The sequence below is a fragment of the Pleurodeles waltl genome, chromosome 5 (assembly GCF_031143425.1).
Source record: "Pleurodeles waltl isolate 20211129_DDA chromosome 5, aPleWal1.hap1.20221129, whole genome shotgun sequence".
Taxonomy (NCBI): Eukaryota; Metazoa; Chordata; class Amphibia; order Caudata; family Salamandridae; genus Pleurodeles; species Pleurodeles waltl.
This window is the reverse complement of record NC_090444.1, coordinates 1,631,019,462-1,631,043,602: the sequence shown is the minus strand read 5'-3', so window position 1 is coordinate 1,631,043,602 and position 24,141 is coordinate 1,631,019,462. Positions and strand designations below refer to the sequence as shown.

Genomic DNA, 24,141 nt, shown 5'->3' with positions numbered 1-24,141 from the left:
CGCCACACAGGTGGTTTTGAGTGAGACAAAGTGTTGCAACATCCTAGTTCAAGTTATTTCCTTAGTGAATGAATCTCTTAATTGTAGTACAAGATGTAAGAAAGTGTCCTTCCAAGCTTTATGATTGAAACATTATTTCCCCATGAATTTCCTTTACATTCTGCTTGTTGTCTTTATGTATTATATGAAACCTGATGTTTTATTGAAGCCTCTCTAAGACATTGCCTAGGTATTGTAATATTAGGACTAGGTTTGTGATTTAATTTTATTGTTATTCCTTTTATTCTCTTGTTCTATTTCCATTTTGTTTCTTTTTTTTGTTAATGTAAAATTGTGTAAAAGTAGAGATATGATGACAGGTAGGTTCTGTTGTAGTCATTTCTTACTGACTCCTCCCCTGTAAGCTTTGGATGCTATTAGATAAATGATGGAATGGTCTAGATGAGAGTCTGAGGATAAGAGGGAATGGACATGAGTGACTGTAAGGTTGTCCTGCTTCTAATAAAGGCATCTTCTACTAAGAACATGTCTGCTCACTCTTACAATTACACGGCATTCCTCTTCGACAGTGCTGTGAAAGGAGGTGCTGAAGCTGTGGTGCTGACTGGACCTTCAAGGAATGTCCTTGACTGTCAGCCATTTCGCAAGTACTTTGAATTCTAAGGCAGATGAGCTCAGCCTGTGTCGTCATGGACCAATATTGATGTCTGCGTTTTGAGGTTATTAAAGGCATATTTTTCTAGTGTGTGTGCCTTAGGTAGATCTTCTCACCACAGATAGGATGCTCATTGTCAAGCTTTTTGCACTCTAGAATTTCCGCCTCAATATTCTGTGGGAGATCCTTTTCTCCTTTACATGTTCATCCTCTTCAGAACCCTGCGTTCTGAAGAGGTCAGGAGGGATTGGGTTCAGCTCATTCTGATACCCCCACACTGCACCTGGAGAGTCTAGTACTCCGACCTGCTGATTCAGTGTCTGCCCCCTTCCCCATCAAGGTCTTCAGTAGTACCTCCTCTCCCAAAAACAGGGTAACGCTCTTCACCCAAACCTTCACAACCTATACCTTCTTGTGTAGAAATTGAGCGGAGCTAGGTGAGAAGATTCAATCTTCCTGAAGATGTGGTGAATATTGTCATGGCTGTTCACTGTCTGTACTAGGAGTTGATGTAGTCTGGATGCTGGAAAAGGTTTGTGACCTAATGCAAGCATCAGGATCAATCCATTGGGTCATTCTACTACAGCCTAAACTTCCTGATGTGCTTCTTTTTGTCTGGTCTTTGGTACCGCAAGGCCTTTTTGGGTGCACCGTGTTATTTGTCAAACCTCTCAGGCTTTCTGCATTGACCAGCCCTCTCTGTTTATGCTTATGTCGCCACTGTTTTTTAAAAGGGCTCACATACATGTCTCCTCCTTTGCCTTTCATTATGCCACACTGGGGCTTTAATTTGTTTCTTGCCTTCTTGATGTGCACAGAGTCTATTGATTTCTAAAAAGGTTCCTCATTGCGATTACTTCCACAATCTGTGTCCATTAGCTGCAGGCGGCGCAGCATTAACTGCATATACCTCTGTCTTTCTGGCCAAGCTGGTCCTTCGGATTTGCTGGCTCAAAGAAGGGGAAAGGCAGTCTAGAAGCAGACTGTATTGAGATGGATCATCCTTTATAGCAAGATGTGCCTGTGGCTTGGAAATCAAGTGGGTGGTTGGAATAGACGACGCTCTCACTAAGTTTCCAGAGTAATATAAAGTATGAGAACAGCAGTCATAACAGCTTGTGCTCAAGAAGGGAAGAAAACCACCCCAAATGTCCTCAAATAATGCAATGTTTTAATAGCTTCAAGCACACATTAATTAAACCATGGAGTGTTCATACGTAATCGTTCCAGTTTTTATTCTTTATTTCAAATATTCAAGAAAATTCCATGTAGCTTCAGCAGATGAGTCAGTATCTCCCAATGAGCTTAGTCTCATTCATAGATCACAAAAAGCCTGTATAAGTTACAGTGTGCAAATCGACACCAACACTTGTTTCGTGAATGCCGCATGTAGGAAATTACCCTCTTTTTGTCATGGTTATCCCCACTTTTTGCCAGCTGTCAGTCTGTTTTTGCTGTGTTTACTGGGATCCTGCTAACCAGGACCCAGTGACTGTGCTCTCTCCCTCTAAATTTGGTTGCTTAGGTCTTGGCACACCTCACAATTGTCATACAGGTGCCCCCATATAAGTCCCTAGTATATGGTACCTAGCGACCCAGGGCATTGGGGGACCAGGGATTCCCTAGGGGCTGCAGCGTGTATTATGCCATCCATGGGAGCTCATGCAAAATGTGTCTGCAGGCCTACCATTGCAGCCTGCGTGAAAAGGTGCGTGCACCCTTTCATTACAGGTCACTGCACCCAGGTCACTGTAAGTCACCCCTATGGTAGGCCTTCCTAGCCCAGAGAGCAGGGTGCAGGTACCTGTGTGTGAGGGCACCACTGTCTGAGCAGAGGTGCCACTACAAACTCCAGCTCCATTACACTGGACTTCGTAACTGCGGGGAAGCCATTTTACCTGTGTACTGGACACAAGTCTACCTGTGTCCAGCTACATAATGGTTACTCCGAACCTGGGCATGTTTGGTATCAAAGATGTCAGAATCATGCCCCAATACTGTTGCCAGTATTGGTTGTATGATTCCATGCACTATGGGGCCTCCTTAGAGGATCCCCAGCATTGCTCCTACTAGTCTTCTGGGGTTTTCCAGGCAGCCCACGCTGCTGCCACCCCTTAGCCAAGTTTCTTCCCTCCTGCTGCTTGATCAGCTGAGGCAGAGGAAGGCAGAACAAAAGATTTCCTGTGGGAGAGGAAGGTAACACCCTCTCCCTTGGAAATAGGTGTTACAGGGCTCGGGAGGGGTAGCCTCCCCAAGCCATTGGTATGCTTTGAAGGGCACATTTGGTGCCCTCCTTGCATAAACCGGTTTGCACCAGTCCAGGGACCCCCAGTCCCTGCTCTGGTGTGAAACTGGACAATGAAAAAGGGAGTGACCACTCCCCTGTCCATCACCACCTCAGGGGTGGTGCCCAATTCTCCTCCAGGTAGCCACTTGATTCTGCCATCTTGAATCCAGAGTGGGCAGAGGCCCCTGGGAACATCTGAGTGGCTAGGTCAGGCAGGTGATGTCAGAGTCCCCTCCTGGTAGGTGGTCACCCTGCTACGTGACCAATCCCCTTTTCTGGGCTATTTAGGGTGTCCTTCTTGGATGGGTCCTCAGATTTGACATGCAGGATTCCAGCAGGACTCCTCTGCATTGTTTACTTCATCTTCTGGCCACTGGGGCTGCAACTGGACTCTCCAGGAACCGACAATCAGCGAAGACTCCGCTCTGCAACATTGTTTCTCCGGCTCCTTCCAGCAACTGCAACATTTCTCTGGCTGTGCATCCTCTGCGGGCGACGAGTCTTCAGCCTGCACAAGAAGTAAGAAGGAATCTCCCTTGGAGTGAAGGAGTCATTCCCCTCCTTCCGAAGTCACCAACTACAACTACTACCAGCTGCGTGGATCTTCTCTCCTCCGGAACTGCGTGGATCCTGCATCACAGGAGGTGGTCTGGAGTGGTCCCCTGGGTCCTGTCTACCAGCTATCCAAATTGGGAGATGGTAAGCCCTTGTCTCTCCTTCCAGGACACTACTCCCGTGTACTACAACTCTTGCAGCTACCAAGTTTGGTTTGTTCCCAGGGATCTTCAGGTTCCTTCTAGCCTCGGCTCCCAGCACCTCTTCCTGCAACGAACAGTCTCTTACCTGCTGCTCCAGTGACGTGGGACACTTTTTCAGGTGTGGTCAGTTGTCCTCACTGCGACTTCTGTGCCTGCTGCCCATGGGTCACCTGTGGGGGCTGCCTCCTCCTCTTGTGATTCTCCCAGTTGCTGAGGGTAACCTCTGACTCCCCTCTTTGGGTCGAGTCCCCTGGACCTTGCTGGTCCTCTTCAGCCTTGCAAAACGGTCTTCTCTGACTCTAGCATTTGCCAAGGCTTGCTGGTGGTATTCCAGCACCACTGGAACTCCTCCTCTGCTCCTTTGCTGCACTGCTAACCTTCTTCATCCACCATCAACCTGGTCCTGTATCCACAGAAAGGTAGGTAGTGGCTCCTGCCACAACCGGACACTCCATCATGAACTGGACTTGGTCCCCTTCCTTTGCAGGTCCTCCTCCGTCAGGATCCACATTTGGATTCTTCCAGTTTTGTCTGGGTCTTGCACAATCCTCTTCCAAAGTCCTCCTATTGGTTTTGGGGAAAAGCAGGTACTTACCTCTGCTCTTCTGCTCACTGGGGGTCACTCTGGTACTCACCTCTTGGGGTTCCTAGTTCCTCCAGCTCCCCTCTACTGATTCTACTTCCTTGGGTAGGGGGCTTCCTTTCACATTCCACTTTTTTAGTATATGGTTTGGCCCGCCCCTAGGGCCCTCACTATTTGCTATTGCTTTTTTATGCTACTTTCTTGTTGCTAATGTGTATACAATAGTGTGTTTACTTACCTCCAGTTGGGGTATTGCTTATGCAGTATTTTTGTATTTGTGTTACTATAATAAAATACCTTTATTTTTGTAAAACTGTGTGGTTCTTTCATGTGTGTAAGTGTTGTGTGATTGTAGTGGTATTGAATAAGCTTTGCATGTCTCCTAGATAAGTCTTGACTTCTCATCCACAGTTACCTCTTTAGAGCCCTGGCTTCCTAGACACTGTCTACGGTGATAACACCGTAGGTGCTCACCACACACCAGGCCAGCTTCCTGCTCTGCATAAATAACAGCTGACTTCTTCAGGGCTAAAATAGATTTGTATACAGAGAATCAATTAGAGGAGGAGCGAAACTCATTTTTCTACATTATAACCCAGAAAGCCAGTGTCACCAGTGATCGGAAAGAAATTTGAAATGTGAGACACAACATAGTAGAAAAAGCCAATAGAACACTATAAATCAAGCTCTCAAATACATGCTATCATCAAAGAAGCCATCATTATCAGTGGAAGAAATAAAAGTTTTAAATTTACGGTGAACAGCATAGTTAAGGAAAGTCAATAGAGCACTACATATCCACCAAGGCATTGTTGAAGGAACATGCTCATCTAAATCAAAAATAACACCCGAACACCATTGTGGTAATATACCATCCATAAAACATTCTATGTTTTTTATTAACACCCAGTGACTTCGGTGCGGAATGCTGTGTTGTAAACTGGCGACAGCACACAGGGGTGGGGCCTACATGTAACTCCTCGCTATCACTTTTGTTTGTGGGACGAGGCCACTGCAGAGTTCTGTGGCACGATCTACCTCCTCACAGGAGTAGTAGTTGCTGTAAAATGTGTCTGGTTCCCACCTGGTGCCAGGGAGAATTGTGATGGGTGGAATCTGTAGTTATGTTATCCACCAGAAAAAGTGTTACCGAAGGTGGTATCATTATTATTATTACTATTATTGTTGTTTTGTTGTTATTATTGTTACTGTTATTATTATTACTATTATTGTTGTTTTGTTGTTATTGTTACTGTTATTGTTATTATTATTATTACTATTATTGTTGTTTTGTTGTTGTTATTATTACTGTTATTGTTATCATTATTAGTAGTAGTGTAAACCGTGCCTATTAAAGCAGTCCCTTTCTTCCCCTCCTTTCCAGGTGGATGTATGTGACATTGAGGGCGAGGAGAAGCGGCATTCTCTCTTCCTGGATCTCCTGGGCTCCAGCCAGAGCGCGGCACAGTTCCAGCACTTAGCCCTGCTCCTGGAAGCCTGGCCCCCCGTCACAAGTGCGACCCTGTAAGTGTGTCCTCCACGGGTCCCGATTAAACGCTCCTTGCTCTGTATCCGATTTCAGGGTCATTCTGTGCCCCCGTTGATACAGGCCGTTCATTTCAACTAAATCCAGCGTTTTAGTCTGAAAATCTAATTGCATACTTTCCCTCAGAAGTTTCCTTTTGGGGGATACTGTGAAGACGCTTATGAATTCGGGTTTATCCGTTTAACGAGATGTACTTCTTGGAAACACGCATGCACCTAGGAGCCTTTGAAGGATTTCTTGACGCCTCGAGAGGGTGAACATGGCAGACACTCAATGATTTTACTGGTCTTGCTTTCAGGCAAAAAAAGCGTTTAAACTTATTGTTTCGAATTATTTTTTTCATCTAAGGCCTGCCTACGCCTTCCGGTAACATTTACTACCTCTGACTGACACTCGCTGAAGGGTCTGTGCTGGCTTTTAGCAATCGCGCGCCCCTGAGTTTTGTAATTTACAGCTAGTTGCTTTCTCTCCTCTTTTAAGAGCTCGGCAGTCAGTCAACCGTTTATCTGTCCTTCAAGGGGAGCTGTTAAATTACCTTTTTTACAGACACTCAGCAGGCTGTCATCTTTACATGTCAATGATTAGTAGAAAGCATGTTGCTAACTTTCCTTTAGTGTCATGTGTCATTGATGTAGTTCCCAATGAATTTGCAAGATAGGCCCGCAGGAGGGGGGTTGTGTACATTTAGGACAGTAAAATCACAGCCTGATGATTTATTCTCCTGAAAATCAAATGTCATCTCTCAAATTATATTACTTACACGTGTTTTAAGGTCTTGAAAAATGCAGTCCCAGATGATGGTCTAACCAATAGGTCTGTATTTTATGGGCATGTCTTGCCTGATGGGGATGCATTGAATTCTTGACACCCAAATAATTTAAATTCCATTATATTTGAAAGTTCGCAGTCCAGCACACTCAAAAGCTAAAAGCAAGGGCATGAGCCTAGGGAAGCAAAATATTAAATGTATGTGTTTATAAAGTGCAATCCAAGATCGTTTATAGAACTCTGGGAGGGATGAATACATTTAAAAGGAAATTGTAAGGAGGTATTTGAATTTTAGAGATTAAGGGCCTCATTTCAACCTTGGCTGTCACCGACCACCAGGGTTAAAGTGGCGTTTGTACCGCCAACAGGCTGGCGGTACGAAATGCCACATTTTGACCACTGCGGTACCGCCGCAGTCACACTGCCGGGACTGGCGGTTTACCGCCATGGTGGTCCCGGCGGTCGCAATCCGCCAGGGCTCCCATTACTGCCAGCCTGTCCATGGCAGGCTGGCGGTAAGGGGACTCGCGGGGCCCCTGCACTGCCCATCTACTTGGCATGGGCAGTGCAGGGTCCCCCAGGCATAGCCCCATCGCAATTTCGCGACGGGTGCTGCTGCACCTGCCGCACCGCCACATTGCCGCTGGCTTCATTAGGAGCCAGCTGCAATGCTACGGCCCACATCCCCAGTGGGCTGGCGGGCAGAAACTCTGTTTCAGCACGACGGCCCTGCGGGGATGTTGAAATGCGGCCAGTAGGTTTGCTGCCGCATAAGCAGCCGTTTGGCGGTTCAGCCTTGGCGGGCGGTGAAATGAGGGCATTAGTGTGCTTTGAAGAGGTGATTGTAGGAGGCTGGCTCAGCAAATGGTGTTCACCTATAGGTGAGACACCATGTACTGAGTCCAGGCAACCCTTAGTGATAGTGTAGGTGCCTCTAGATAACCAGAGCTCTCATAGGTGTAGCTGTGGATAGCAGCTAAGGCTTATCCAGGAGGGTGTAAAGCGGTTGCAATTACCACACAGTTCAGGCTGTGGTATATTCACAGGAAAGAACCACACCAGTGTGTGTTATATTTAACAAGCCTTAGCAAATGCATGGAAGCATTGCACGGAGTTTGCAGGATTGGTCGGGACCATCAAGGTCCAGGTCACCCCAAATTGGCAGGTATATCAGGGCCAGCCCTCAGCATGGAGGAAAGCCAGCAAGAATCAATGGATGCCCCAGCAGGACCCTCTGGCATCAGGCACAGGCAGTTTTAGGGAGGCCTCAAAAGCACAGCAAAAAGGGATGTCCCCATCGCAGAAGTTGCAGAGAGGACATTGATCTTTGAGCTGGCGAGTGCTAGAGGCCCGGGCTTCTTGGAGCTAGGACTGAAGAGCCAACAAGCCCTGGCACCGACAAGCAGACGCTGTGCACAAGGGTTCCAGTCAAGCAGCTCCAGCAAAGGACCACCGACTTCCTAGTTGTAAGGAAGACAGATCAGACCTCTGGAGAGCCACAGAACCACCACTGTCGTGCGTCCATTTTAGTTAGTCACTCGGGCACAGTGATAGCTTGGCTTAGTCTTGCGGCCCTTTCACCTAGTAATCATGCTATGTATTTCTGTATTCAGCATTATTTGTTTCATTATTGCTTTTGCTAGTGGCAATGTTTTAATTTGATTATCAGTTGCTATTCTGCGAAAGTGTCATTATCAGTGCTATGGATGACACATTTTGCATCATGTTCTTTTCCCCGGAATCACAAGAACTGAATGTGAGGCACACAGAATATTATTTTGTATTGCCGGCCCAAGACTGGGTAGACAGTCCAGTGCTTAGGTACATGCCTGCGTCAGACTTCTGTGCATGAACATGTCCACTATAAAAACATCTTGTAGGAGAAAGGGCATGAGATGGGATTCCCGCCAGAATTTCCATCCATGCTGCATGCCGTTTTTCGGTAGACCTCAGCCTTTGTTTTTCCATGAATCCTGATCTGGTGAGTGGCAGCCTGACCGTGTAACAAGGGTAGGGTGTGCTTCTCATGGACACTGTACGGAAAGATTTGGCTTACATCACCATGCTGTTGCTCAGGGGCTAGAGATTAGGATTTTAGGTAGGAATTTATGCTCATGTTAGGACAATAAGTAGGGGATGTTTATATTCACATCTCTAATTTTCACAATCCTGATTTCGTTGTTCCTCATTATCCTAATCATTGCACGTCCTGCATTTTATCACAGATTGCTGTCATTTCAATAAATGTATTGAAAACTGTTCTGCATCTCTTTTCTTGCCTATGTGTGTGTAAGAGACTTTTATGTGGAGAGAAAAGGGTAAGACCTGTTTCCACCACGATTTCCATGACGGGTCTTCAGAGTCCATGCAAGGCTGCCACAAATCACCTTTACCGGTTCGGTTTTGTTGAGGTACTGCTAGTGAGCCAGGTGGGTTGGGCCGACAGCTGCCATCTGGTGTAGGTGTGACTCAGTTCCCTATTACCATAAAGTGTTGCTGCCCCAAATCCAGCAGTCTCATCAGAGAACAAGAGTCCTCATGACATGGCACCCAACAATGGTGTAAGCACTAATTCTACGAGTCTCCTGAGTAGCTCTGTCTCACACACACTGAAGATACCCTAAGTACCATCACACAGAGATGCCCGTAGTGTTAGGGGCGATCCTTTTCAGTTAAATAGAGACCACCTATCTAGGCTGTAGGTTGCTCAAGCTTGAACCCTAAAATGATTTTTTCCCATGTTGATTGTCCCTAACATCTATTTTCAAATATGGCAAATCCTGTGAACATCAGGGATAACTGCAGGCAACCGTTCATGGAGTTTCTGTTAGCTAATGGCTTAACAGAAGACAGGGGGGATGTCACATTCGCTGTGGAAGCCCACAACGCGTATAGGACAGAAATATTTTACTCCTGGCTCACGCTTCCAGAAGTAGATGCAAACACACATACATTTCATACATACAGAATAGCAAACGTACCACAACAGTACCGAGCTTACCAATACTGAGATACCTCTCATAAAAATTATCAGTACCTGTTCAATGGCACCCTTCCACATGTAAAACAACCTGCAAGATTAGATCCTTTAAGCAATGAAGGACCAACGTGGTCCACATTTGGCATGTACACACCACATCCTAATGTGCAGGCTATAACAGGAGCTGAAATATGCACACTGTACAACGAGCTAATAGCAATTTACAGACAAATAATACAATTCATGATACAAACTTTGAACACTGCTCCAGCTACGGCTGCTCCATCTGTTCATCAATTGGCTGCCCCGGGAATGAATCCACAAACAGTCCACTCAATAATGGGAAAAGCACCCACAAAGCCAAAGAAGATTCCATTCTGAATTGCACAAAAAACAAACCAGCTGGAGGCAGTGTTTCCCCAAACGGGACCCCAAGACAAACATATAATTCTCACCATGTGCTTGCCGTTTGGCATGGTCCCCTCAATAGAAGACTGTAACACGTGGGGTTCAGTCTTTACCGCTATATAGACAACCATGCATGGTCACCCGACACTTGCCAATTTACCAGAGGTGTTAAATTAAAAACAAACATTGGTATGACCCGACCCTGGATTTTGGAATGCACTGGTGTGCAATTTTGGCCCAGTATCCACAATTATTCTAAGTAACATAAAAGGAGAAGCAGCAGCGTTGGTTATTCACCAATGACTCCAAGAGGTTCCTCAACAGGAACAGGAGCGCAAGCTCGCAAAGATTATTTCTGACACCTATACTAGTGTAGGACAGGGTGGTCAGGGGGTCAGGCGAACTAAACAGCAGTTACAGAGTACCACCCCTATGGAAGGTACCAAACAAGAACAAGAGGGTTCTCAAAATGCTGGGATAAACAAAAACAAAATAAAGACAGAAGAAGTCAGAGAGGAGAATCTCTGCAACGGAGTCCTCTGACAGAAGATATACTCTCTGAAATAAAGATACTTTAACAACTCCTGATAGATACCAGTATACTGCTATTCCTCCCTCTTGTTCCTTTCAGGACAAACCAGATATACGGAATTAGAGAGTGGGATGGTCTGAAACATGAAGTGACTACACATAGCTGAAGAAGGGCTTACAACATTCCACAGAAGCTTACGTTAAAAAAGAGGACAAATCTCAACAGAAACCGCAATTTAAAAAGACAAAAGTGGCTGCAATTTTGGTAAAAAATGCCAGCAACGCTGAGAACATTGCTGAATAACAGGATGTGGGCAGCATCTCTGCTAGACAGCACAGCAGAAGTCACAATTTGTCGGCAGAATCTTATAGATCATGTAGCTGTGACAGCAACTAATGACTTTCTCGTCATAGAGACAGCGATCAGTCGCATCTCCCCACCCGTCAGGGTTTATGAACTAAATAGCCAAATAGAAGGAGACATAAAGCACACTATTGAAGTAATTTTTGGGGAAAAATTAAACTTAATTAAAAAGATTGGTCACCAGAGTTTGTTCGCAAGCCCCCACATGGGGAAGAAGTCATTTTGCCTTCTTTCTCCATCTGGTTTCAGACGTGATACAGGAAGCCTATGCCACTGATTGGGCTCTGGCGCAGGCTCCCGTGCTGTACTGTAACCACGTGGGATGGGATAAAGAATCCCCCTACCATGGAATACCTATTAGATGTTCACCACAGCCTCAACCTCAATATCCTATCAAACATGAGGCCAAAGCTCCAATGATCGAGATTCTCACACAACTCAAGTACCAGGGACTAATCGAACCCTGTGTCTTTGCAATCAATAAACCATTATTCTCTGTTGCCAAACCAGATTATTCATATAGAAGAGTTTTAGACTATCACACACCCTTATGCAATACAAAACACACACAGCACAGCATTAATTAACAATATAGTGTGGAAGAAATACAAAACAACCTTGGATATTTCCAATGTTTTTTCTGCCAAGATACAGTGCCTGAAAGTCAGGATCGTATTGCTTTTAGCTCATTAGGCTTGCAGCATCACTTTTGCAGATTACCTCAGGGGTATAAGAACAGCCCTGGGTTAGTTTCAGCCCCAGTAACATCAATATTACATGACATTGATCCTGAGGCTTTGTCCTACATGGCTGATATTTATCTCATAGATGACAACCTCAACATTCATCTTGCCAGGGTAGATTGGATCGTGCTTGGGTTTGCTGCCAAGGGCTATAAATTAAATTTCAAGGAAACAAAAATTGCTTTTCTCAGTGTTCCATACCTGGGATACGAGTTATCAGATTAAGGCAAGAGCCTGGCCCGCACATTCTAGAAAAATGTACTCAACTTCAGCCTTCTGATAGCATTAATAAACTGCAGTCATTGCTTGGTTTCTTTAACTTTAGCAAAGAATACATACCTTGCACGTTGCATAAAACCACTTTATGATTGAATTAGTCCAGATTTTTAAAGCAAATACTGACCACAGAACACACACACATTCTCAGAGAACTTTAGCAAGACATGCTTGAAGCAAAAACATTTACACACATGTGACAATAAAGCAAACTTAGTCATCAGAATAATTGCTGGTGCCGTCGGCTTCATCTATGTCACATTCAATGAAGGTGACACAATATCCATAGCATACAAATCACACTTCTAGTCAAATGCAGAACAACATTTTTCACCCACAGAAAAAATACTTACTGCTGTTCAGATGGCCGTCATCACGGAGAGGCCACTTGCCAAAGGGAAATACATTATTATTGTTGTTACCCCGGTGCCAGCCCTCGAGGCAGTCACCAAAGCTATCATTCCAAACAGAAAAGCATTAGATCCACGTTGGATTAATTGGGCAACCTCCCTGATTGTCACTGATGTAGATTACATCTTTGACCCAAAACTTCAGACTCAGGAATTCCTTCAATAGGAACAGGAGTATCCCGCACCTACTAATATATTATCATTAGACCAATACCGAACTGTCATTTACACTGGTTCAGCACAACCAGCCATAGGTACTAAACATCAATACTCAGCTGCCTGCGCAATCATAAGCGGAGTGATGAAGGATCATACATTCCACCCTCAGAATGCCTACACTCAGACCATAGGGAACTGCACAGCACAGTTGGCAGAGCTTAAGGCTCTTGTCCTGGCACTGGAACATACCAATCTGGATATATTAACACTAATTGAGTGTGATTCATATTATTGTGTCAAGTCATACAATGATTACCTGAATCACTGGCACCTGAATGGCTTCAGAGATTCCAAAGAGAACACCATCAAAATCAAACACAGAAACTTGTGAGGGAGGATTGCTGTCCTACAGGACAGACTACCAAACGCTCATGTAGTACATACAGGAGTACATGTTGTCGGAAATACTTTGACGAAGCTGCCAAATCTGCAGTTGCTACAGTTTCTGTAGTAACTTGTCCTCAGACGAGATTGGATAATGAGATGCTGGCTGCTACGAAAGCTTTGGCTGGCGGCAAGCCTTTACAAAAGCATTTCCAGCTAAATATTCCTACCATCTCACTGCCCAGAACATTTCATTTGCAACCATTCCAGGGATGGGAGACCATGTGATTCCCCAACCAAGACTGGAGGACAGAACTCATAAAAGTAGCACATGAGGTTGTTGCTTCTACTCATGCAAGTGTGGTGGCTACAATATCCTTATTACAAAAACGCTTTTGCTGGCCAGGTCGTTACACACAGACCAAGCAATATGTCCTTTGCTGTGACATTTTCCAGCAAATTGAAGGTCCACCATTAAACGCCCACTGCAGACATCTTTCCTAATTTCCAACTAAAGTGTGTGTACCTGGACCGTTGAGGTCCCTTACAACCTGATGGGGTATACAAATACCTCTTGGTTGCTGTTGATTCTTGTTCTAGATTCCTGTGGGTATGGCCTCAATGTTAGGCTGACGCTTGGGCTGTTATTAAGGATTTGTTTGTCTTTATCAGTACATATGCACTTGCAGCAATTCACTCAGACCAGGGCCCTGCTTTTGCATCTAGGGCATTCTGGGACACTATGGGAGTGATGGGTATTCAACTCCATTTTTTCTCCCCCTTTCATCCTGAGGCAAACAGTGTGGTGGAGAGGAAGAATCAAGACCTAAAGCAGACCTTAACAGCAAGAGTAATAGGTTCAGGCCATAGTTGGCTTAATCACCTATTTGGGGTCCAGAGAGCATTAAATAATCCGCCCAGAAGGTGCTTGGCAGGTTGCACCCCCTATGAGGCCCTCTTTGAGATACATATGTATGTCCCTAATCTTGATGGTTGGGGTGCGGTGGCAACAGACACACTGTTTGACATAAATTAACGTGTTGCTGTTTTACAGGAGCTATAGCAATTTTGTGATGAGAATTAATCTGCATGTGCCGCCACTTTGGGATTAAGGGATTTGCCAGCAACATCTACAGGCTGGATTCCTAAAGTGGGGGATCAATTTGGGAAAAGATTGCTGTGAAAAAGACATTTGGCCCATCTTACAGAGCACCGGATCCAGTCCTGGGACTACAAGGTACCAGAACTGTCATCATACCACTGCTGCCCGGTTCCAGAGAGAACAGTTTTGTTTCCATTGACAACATCAAATTGCACCATGTGGCTGATCCTGGACAGTAGACCCAGGGGTCCTTCGGGTAGTACCCATTCCCCTCTCACTACCTGAGAGGATGTACCTCTACAAGCAGGAAACGTTTCTGCCAACACCAGTGCTACAGTTGCCTCCTCGAGCATGGGGATGGCGGAGAATGAGCTTCTGTTGATTCCTGTTAACACTGTCCGAGATGTGGAACACTATTATTTCAACTTGACCCAGGCAGATGGCATGGTTACTATGAAACACCACAGATGGTTCCGTCCAGCAGCTCTTCACCGGCTCCTTTCTTTGCACAGACTGCTTCTGGCTATTTCATCAAGCTAGATGACTTCTGACTTATCTGCTTCTGCAAGTGAGACTGTATCAAAGACACGTAAGCTGTACATTTGGCTTAAGAACAATTACTTATTTTATCTATGGTACTGCCTGTGGATACTGTTGACATTGCTTACCTTTCTGCTTTGGATTTGTTTCGTCATTGTTTTTTTCCTTCAGATAAATGGTCATTATCTTTCTGAACACCCAGTCGTTGAGCCGGTGGACGAGGTTTGACACCTTACCTATCTTCCATAAGATCTGAAGAGATTTGCCCCTTGTGACATTTCAGCAGTTCCAGTTACAGATGGGATTATGTGGGACAAAGTACCATTTGATATATATGGCCCTACTGACATCATTCAAATTCCATATGTGTTTAAAGTTTCACTGAGTGATGTAGTTACTCCTGTAATTGGTTCCGATGATTGGGATGTTAACAGTTGATTCAATGCTGTCTGAGTTGGAATATTACACTGTATTTGAAAGTGAAGATGTGTATTTGAACACAGCAAATTATGGGGAACGGTTTTGTTATCACGGTTATGGACATTCCTTTCTGCACCGAACTGGTGCACCAAGATTAGTTTACAATTACACACAGTGGGAACATTGTTCAACACCACCTGTGGGGAGTCCCGAAAAATATACAGATAGGTTTGTGTATTTTACTGGACATGACACCAGCAATACTGTGTCATATTATTTTAAATAGCCACCTTCCAGAATGAGAAAATTATTGCTAACTGATACAAAATCAATCTACTCCTATTCTTTTGTTTCCCATCTTGCTGTTGAATGGTATGAATATTTGAAGAACATTATTGAACTGAAAAGAGTGTGGGGAGCAAAAGATTGGCAAATACACGGTAAGGAAGCTTTGTTTAGAGCATTCCTTATTCCTTTTCAAATGATATTTTTCATCATTGGGCTTGCTCCGAGTCAGGCCAGCAATGTCCGACGGGATCCTTAAAGGGGCCTCTTTGACAGAAATCTTGAAAGAGGAAAAGTTACAAAAAATCAGCTGGAGAGATTAAAAATGGTAAAATTGACTCTGTCTCCTCCCTTTAAGGGTCCCATCAGACATTGCAGTGCTGGTTTGACGCAGAACAAGCCCCATGATGAAACATGAGGGCCCTTGCTTCCGAATTAACCTGTACCTGAGACGCTTCACGTTCTGTGCGTTCTTTCGCCTTATGTTGGACACTGCAGGTTTTTTAAAAGTGGTCACGTGCCCTTTTAGCACGTTAACGTTACTGAATTATTTGCTAATTTTGATTTGTCCAGACAACAACAGATTATGGTTAAAAAAGAAGGTTACGTAGTGTTTAACATTGAGAAATTAGAAAAGTTGCCTTTCACCGTAGCAGAAATCCCTTCTCCAGTATGGCTAATACATGGAGTAAAGCATTTTGCAGTAGGCAGGTTTGAGTGGCTAGGAGACGGCTACATACACGGGATGTGGGAGTTGCCTTTCGATTTCAAATGTATGAACGGCGAAACTGAGGTCTTAGCGGAAACGAATGTGGAACTACTGTTAGTCATTCTATGATTTGTAAGCAGGTGTACTTGCACGGCATTTGCAATGCAGAGGTTGCAAATTTGTTAAACTATCTAAAGGGGGCTCCCGACTTTTTGATTCATCTAGTATTTCAGATACTTTCTAATGGAAGTTATGTGGTTCTGAATGATTAAAGTTGTTGCAGAATGAAGCTGGGAACCAATTACGTGATTTTAGTTACTCAAATGGTAACTTGTTGCAGCCATGTTTTATTCCCCCCACACGAGAGATTAAAGTGGCAGACCTGTGGCCCCCACATTTACACTTGAATGTAAACGTTGACAAGCTCAGCAGACTAAAGGCGCTATTATTCCAAAAACATGTGGCCCTGACATTGGCCAGAGAGATGTATGACCTCCAGATAGAAAGATCATCAGCTGAGATACAATCCCTATTAAATACCAAATTCCCAACGCATTTTGGAGAATTGGTCAGCAGAATATTTAACACATCGAATACTGCAGGGATTGCACACTTTTTTGAGACTATCGGTTCTGGGTTTGTTAGCACCTTCCAGACTGTGTTTGGAGTAATACCTGCAGCCATACACTAACTCTTTTTGAGTGCCTTTGGCGGATTCCCTATAACTTTGGCATTAATTGGCAGAATCCTGCTATTTTTGATATGCAGTGGCTGTTCTCTCTCAAGAAAACAGAGTGATGGAGCTACTATCAGCCCAGCTGTGTCGTGAACTTATGATGCAGTACTTCAGAGCTTCCTTGCTTGGCTAGCTGGATTGATCTCTGACATTCAGACCAATCTTGATGTGTGTCCAGCCCGTCTTCCATTGCATCTGGTGTCTGTTCAAATGTGCACCTATGGTGTGTCTTGCTGTGCAGCCTGCACCTCCAGTGGACAATGATCTGTTAATGTTCGATGGCATGTGTAGCTGCAGATACACATGCTGTGCACAGTCCGCCGTCTGGTGTTGGGCTCGGAGTGTTACAAGTTGTTTTTCTTCGAAGAAGTCTTTTCGAGTCACGAGACCGAGGGACTCCTCCCCTTTCGGTTCCATTGCGCATGGGCGTCGACTCCATCTTAGATTGTTTTTTTTCCGCCATCGGGTTCGGACGTGTTCCTTTTCGCTCCGTGTTTCGGGTCGGAAAGGTAGTTAGAATCTCGGAAAAAATCGTCGGTATTGTTTCGTTCGGTATCGGGTTAGTTAGAACAAATCGACACCGAATCTTGAAGAGCTCCGGTGGCCCTTCGGGGTAATTTCGATCCCCCGTCGGGGCCTGGTCAGCCCGACCGCGTGCGACTTCAAGACTGATGGAACGGACCCCGTTCCGCTTCTGTCCTAAATGCCATAACAAATATCCGTATATGGATCAGCATCTGGTCTGTAACTTGTGCCTGTCCCCGGAGCACAAGGAGGATACGTGTGAAGCCTGTCGAGCGTTTCGGTCGAGGAAGACGCTCAGAGACCGAAGAGCCAGAAGATTGCAAATGGCGTCCACGCCGACAGGACAACATTGGTTCGAGGACGAAGAGGAAGCGTTCTCCATCCACGAGTCGGATTCGGGGGAATCCGTCGCCGAAGACATAACAACCGTGAGTAAGACGTCGAAAATTAGGACTCACGAAAAGTCCACAAAAGCCCAGGGGACGCCACTGCCAACAGGCCATGGCTTAACCCAAAAACTAGGTGACCGAGCCAAGGCACCGAAAAAGGGCATGCTGGTGTCGAAGTCATCCGACTCCAGTCGTGATACCGCCACACAGCAACCTCGGAGCCGAGACACCGGCTCCGAGAAAATTCGGCGCAGAGACAGCGGCACCGAAGATGTTCGGCACCGAGATACCGCGCCGAAATCAAAGAAATCTTCTTCGGAGCCTAAAAAGCCTACCGAAATGGTTTCGGTACCGAAAAAATCCTCGGAACTGAAAATTAGTTCCTATACAGAGGAACAAGGACTAAACACCCAATTGCATAGATTTGGTGAAGAGCTTCAAACTGTAGAAACTGACTACACTCAAAGGAGGCATCACATCCAGGAAGACACAGGGAAGATAACCACTCTTCCCCCAATCAAGATGAAAAGAAAACTTGTTTTCCAACAAGGGGACAAGCAACCACAAGCAAAGGTGGTAAAGAAAGTAACACCACCACCTTCTCCACCACAATCAACACATGCATCACCGGCGCAAACTCCACCACTAACGCACTCACCAGCTCATACCACAATGAGCCAGGATGATCCCGATGCATGGGACCTCTACGACGCCCCAGTGTCTGACAATAGTCCAGACTCATATCCAAATAAACCGTCACCACCTGAGGACAGTACATCATATGCACAGGTGGTCGCAAGGGCAGCCGAATTCCACAATGTCTCACTACATTCGGAACCTATTGAGGATGACTTTTTCTTTAACACCCTGTCATCCACCCATAGCCAGTATCAAAGCCTTCCCATGCTCCCAGGAATGCTAAGGCACTCAAAACAAATATTTCAGGAGCCAGTTAATGGCAGAACCATAACTCCAAGGGTGGAGAAAAAATATAAGGCACCTCCCACAGACCCAATATTTATTACAACACAACTAACACCGGACTTAGTAGTTGTGGGGGCAGCTCGTAAAAGAGCCAACTCGCATACATCAGGCGACTCACCACCTCCAGACAAGGAGAGCCGCAAGTTTGATGCAGCGGGAAAAAGAGTTGCAGCACAAGCAGCAAATCAGTGGCGTATCGCCAACTCGCAAGCACTCTTGGCAAGATACGACAGGGCTCATTGGGATGAAATGTAACATCTCATCGAACACCTTCCCAAGGAGTTCCAAAAAAGAGCGCAACAAGTGGTGGAAGAGGGACAAAGTATCTCGAACAATCAGATACGGTCTTCCATGGATGCAGCCGATACAGCTGCAAGGACAATAAACACTGCAGTCACAATACGGAGGCACGCTTGGCTGCGCACTTCTGGGTTCAAACCCGAAATCCAACAGGCTGTGCTCAATATGCCGTTTAATGAACAGCAATTGTTTGGGCCGGAGGTGGACACTGCCATTGAAAAACTAAAAAAGGACACCGAAACATCCAAAGCCATGGGCGTACTCTACTCCCCGCAGAGCAGAGGCACATTTCGGAAGACACCTTTTAGGGGAGGGTTTCGGGGTCAACCCACAGAAACCAACACTTCACAGACAAGACCACCTACCTACCAGGGTCAATATCAAAGGGGAGGTTTTCGGGGACAATATAGAGGAGGCCAATTCCCAAGAAGTCGGGTAAAATTTCAAGGTCCCAAAACCCCTCAAAATAAACAGTGACTCACAAGTCACACAACCCCATCACGCAACACCAGTGGGGGGAAGACTAAGCGAATTCTACGAATCTTGGGAAGAAATAACAACAGACACTTGGGTCTTAGCAATTATCCAACATGGCTATTGCATAGAATTTCACAAATTCCCTCCAAACGTCCCACCGAAAACACACAATATGTCAAAACAGCATATAGATCTTCTAGGACTAGAAGTTCAAGCATTACTACAAAAGGACGCAATAGAATTAGTACCAAGCCTACAGAAAAACACAAGAGTTTACTCGCTGTATTTTCTAATACCAAAGAAGGACAAAACTCTGAGACCAATACTAGATCTCAGAACACTAAATACCTACATCAAATCAGACCACTTTCACATGGTCACATTACAAGACGTAATCCCACTGCTCAAACAGCAAGACTACATGACAACATTAGACCTAAAGGATGCGTATTTCCACATACTGATACATCCTTCCCACAGGAAATACCTAAGGTTTGTATTCAAAGGAATACATTACCAATTCAAAGTGTTGCCATTCGGAATAACAACTGCGCCAAGAGTCTTTACAAAATGCCTGGCAGTAGTAGCTGCACATATCAGAAGGCAGCAGATACACGTGTTCCCTTACTTAGACGACTGGTTAATCAAGACCAACACGCTAACAAGGTGTTCACGTCACACACAGTATGTCATACAGACCCTTCACAAGCTGGGTTTCTCCATCAACTATGCAAAGTCACACCTTTTGCCGTGTCAAACACAGCAATACTTAGGAGTGACAATCAACACAACAGAAGGGATAGCCACTCCAAGTCCACAAAGGGTTCAAACATTTCACAAGGTGATACAGGCCATGTATCCAACACAAAAGATACAAGCAAAAATGGTATTAAAACTCCTAGGCATGATGTCTTCATGCATAGCTATTGTCCCAAACGCAAGATTGCACATGCGGCCCTTACAACAATGCCTAGCATCACAATGGTCACATGCACAGGGTCAACTTCTAGATCTGGTGTTGATAGACCGCCAAACATACATCTCGCTTCTATGGTGGAACAGTACAAATTTAAACAAAGGGCGGCCTTTCCAAGACCCAGTGCCACAATACGTCATAACAACGGACGCTTTCATGACAGGGTTGGGAGCACACCTCAATAAACACAGCATCCAAGGACAATGGGACATACATCAAAGGAAGTTTCACATAAATCACTTAGAACTGTTAGCAGTATTTCTAGCGTTGAAAGCATTTCAACCCATGATAACCCACAAATACATTCTTGTCAAAACAGACAACATGACAACAATGTATTATTTAAACAAACAGGGGGGGGGACACTCGACACAGTTGTGTCTCCTAACACAAAAAATATGGCATTGGGCAATTCACAACCACATTCGCCTAATAGCACAATTTATTCCAGGGATCCAGAACCAGCTAGCAGACAATCTCTCTCGGGATCACCAACAAGTCCACGAATGGGAAATTCACCCCCAAATACTGAATACTTACTTTCAAATTTGGGGAACACCTCACATAGATCTATTTGCAACAAAAGAAAATGCAAAATGCCAAAACTTCGCATCCAGGTTCCCACACCATCAATCCCAAGGCAATGCTCTATGGATGAATTGGTCAGGGATATTTGCGTACGCTTTTCCCCCTCTCCCTCTCCTTCCATATCTAGTAAACAGATTGAGTCAAAACAAACTCAAACTCATACTAATAGCACCAACATGGGCAAGACAACCTTGGTATACAACACTACTAGACCTGTCAGTAGTACCTCATGTCAAGCTACCCAACAGACCAGATCTGTTAACACAACACAAACAACAGATCAGGCATCCAAACCCAGCATCGCTGAATCTAGCAATTTGGCTCCTGAAATCCTAGAATTTGGACACTTAGACCTCACACAAGAGTGTATGGAGGTCATAAAACAAGCTAGAAAACCTTCCACTAGACACTGCTATGCAAATAAATGGAAAAGATTTGTTTGTTACTGCCATAATAACCAAATTCAACCATTGCACGCATCTCCAAAAGATGTAGTAGGATATTTACTACCTTTGCAAAAATCAAATCTAGCTTTCTCTTCCATAAAGATACATCTCACCGCAATATCTGCTTACCTGCAGATTACTCATTCAACTTCCCTATTTAGAATACCTGTCATTAAAGCGTTTATGGAAGGCCTAAAGAGAATTATACCACCAAGGACACCACCTGTTCCTTCATGGAACCTCAACATTGTCTTAACAAGGCTCATGGGTCCACCTTTCGAACCCATGCATTCTTGTGAAATGCAATACTTAACGTGGAAAGTTGCATTTCTCATTGCCATCACATCTCTAAGAAGAGTGAGTGAGATTCAGGCATTTACCATACAAGAACCATTTATTCAAATACACAAAAATAAGGTAGTTCTAAGAACAAATCCAAAATTCTTACCAAAGGTTATCTCACCGTTCCACTTAAATCAAACAGTAGAATTACCAGTGTTCTTCCCACAGCCAGATTCGGTAGCTGAAAGAGCATACATGCATTAGACATCAAGAGAGCACTAATGTACTACATTGACAGAACAAAACAAATTAGGAAGACAAAACAACTATTTATTGCCTTTCAAAAACCTCATACAGGAAATCCAATTTCAAAACAAGGCATTGCCAGATGGATAGTTAAGTGTATTCAAGCCTGCTATCTTAAAGCAAAAAGAGAGCTGCCTATTACACCAAAGGCACACTCAACCAGAAAGAAAGGGGCTACCATGGCCTTTCTAGGAAATATTCCAATGAACGAAATATGTGGGGCAGCAACATGGTCTACGCCTCATACATTTACCAAGCACTACTGTGTAGATGTGTTCACTGCACAACAAGCCACAGTAGGTCAGGCTGTACTGAGAACATTATTTCAAACTACTTCAACTCCTACAGGCTGAACCACCGCTTTTGGGGAGATAATTGCTTACTAGTCTATGCACAGCATGTGTATCTGCAGCTACACATGCCATCGAACGGAAAATGTCACTTACCCAGTGTACATCTGTTCGTGGCATGAGTTGCTGCAGATTCACATGCGCCCACCCGCCTCCCCGGGAGCCTGTAGCCGTTTAGAAGTAGATCTTAAACAATTGTACATTTGTAAATATATTACTTTAACCTTTATTATGTACATACGTATTCATTCCATTGCATGGGCACTATGATTAACATACACAACTCCTACCTCACCCTCTGCGGGGAAAACAATCTAAGATGGAGTCGACGCCCATGCGCAATGGAACCGAAAGGGGAGGAGTCCCTCGGTCTCGTGACTCGAAAAGACTTCTTCGAAGAAAAACAACTTGTAACACTCCGAGCCCAACACCAGACGGCGGACTGTGCACAGCATGTGAATCTGCAGCAACTCATGCCACGAACAGATGTACACTGGGTAAGTGACATTTTCCATTCTCAATGAGGGTTCTTTCACAGACATACTCCTTGTGACTGCATTTGATTTGTGAGGCATCCTATGAGCCACCGCTTTTGGATTTACAGGTTCCAATGACATCTGGCACAATGGACAGAGCTACCTATGCAGTTCAGTCTATACTGGAGGCTTCTGCAAACTTCTGCTTTGTGAATCCTTCTTCCAATACCTTAATCAACGTGTTACCTGCCGAAGTGGAGTCCTTCCTGGTCTCAATCTCTCTTGATGACATCGGGGACTTTTTGCAGGTACATGATTATTGTTAGAATTTGACCATTGGGTTTTTTCAAAATTAATACATGAAACCATATTGCCTTTTAATTCGGCCTGTTTGTTGGCCTGCTTGGCTTGTCAACTTAGACATTTGTGTCTTATGTATATTTTTATCCTTGCTTTTTTGACTTTTTACTCTTTTATTAGAGCACTTTTAACATTAGGGCTTGGACTTCGCACCCGTGTTCCAGCAATAGGGGAGGGTGTTGGGGGTCCAATTTAGTTAGTCGCTTGGGCGCAGTGATAGCTTAGTTTAGGCTTGCGGCCTTTGCCCTTTTATCTACTAATCATGCTCTGTATTTCTGTATTCAGTTTTATTCATTTTATTATTTCTTTTTTAGTGCCACTGTTTTAATTTCGTTATCATTTGCTTTTCTGCTAAGGCTTCATTGTCAGTGCTATGGATGACATATTTTGCATCATGTTCTTTTCCCAGGAATCTCAAGAACAGAATGCAAGGCACACAGAATAATATTTTGTATTGCCGGCCCCAAGACTGGGTAAACAGTCCAGACCTTAGGTACATACCTTCGTCAGAATTCTGTGCATGAACATAAACATGTCCACTATAAAAACATCTTTTAGGAGAAAGGGCATTTGAGGGGATTCTCGCCAGAATTTTCATCCATGCTGCATGCCGGTTTTCGGTAGACCTCAGCCTTTGTGTCTCCACGGATCCTGATCTGGGGAATGGCAGCCTGACGGTGTACCAAGGTAACAGGGGTGGGGTATGCTTCTCGTTGACCCTCTACGGACAGATTTGGCTTACATCGCTGTGCTCTTGCTTAGGAGCTGAAGATTAGACTTTTAGTTAGGAATTGTATGCTCATGTTATGACAATATTTTGAGGTTGTTTATATTCACATATATAATTTTCACAACCCTGATTTAATTGTTCCTCATTAACCTTATCATTGCAACTCATGCCTTTTATTGTAGTTTACAGTTCATTTCATAAATGTATTGAAAACTGTTCTGTATCTCTATTCTTGCCTATGTGTGTGTATGTGGAATCCACCACGATTTCCCTAAGGGGTCCTCAGAGTACATGCAAGGCTGCCAAGT

General features: G+C 44.5%; 1 protein-coding gene across 2 annotated transcripts in view; it reads left to right on the top strand.

Annotated features, from left to right (window-relative positions):
• The window catches only part of NBAS (NBAS subunit of NRZ tethering complex), a 1,762,396-nt gene that overhangs the window by 1,550,662 nt on the left and 187,593 nt on the right, over nt 1-24,141 (top strand). For both annotated transcript variants that reach the window (XM_069235962.1, XM_069235961.1), the window contains exon 49: nt 5,668-5,807. In XM_069235962.1, the coding sequence (XP_069092063.1) occupies nt 5,668-5,807 (140 nt within the window). The remainder of the gene's footprint in view (nt 1-5,667; nt 5,808-24,141) is intronic.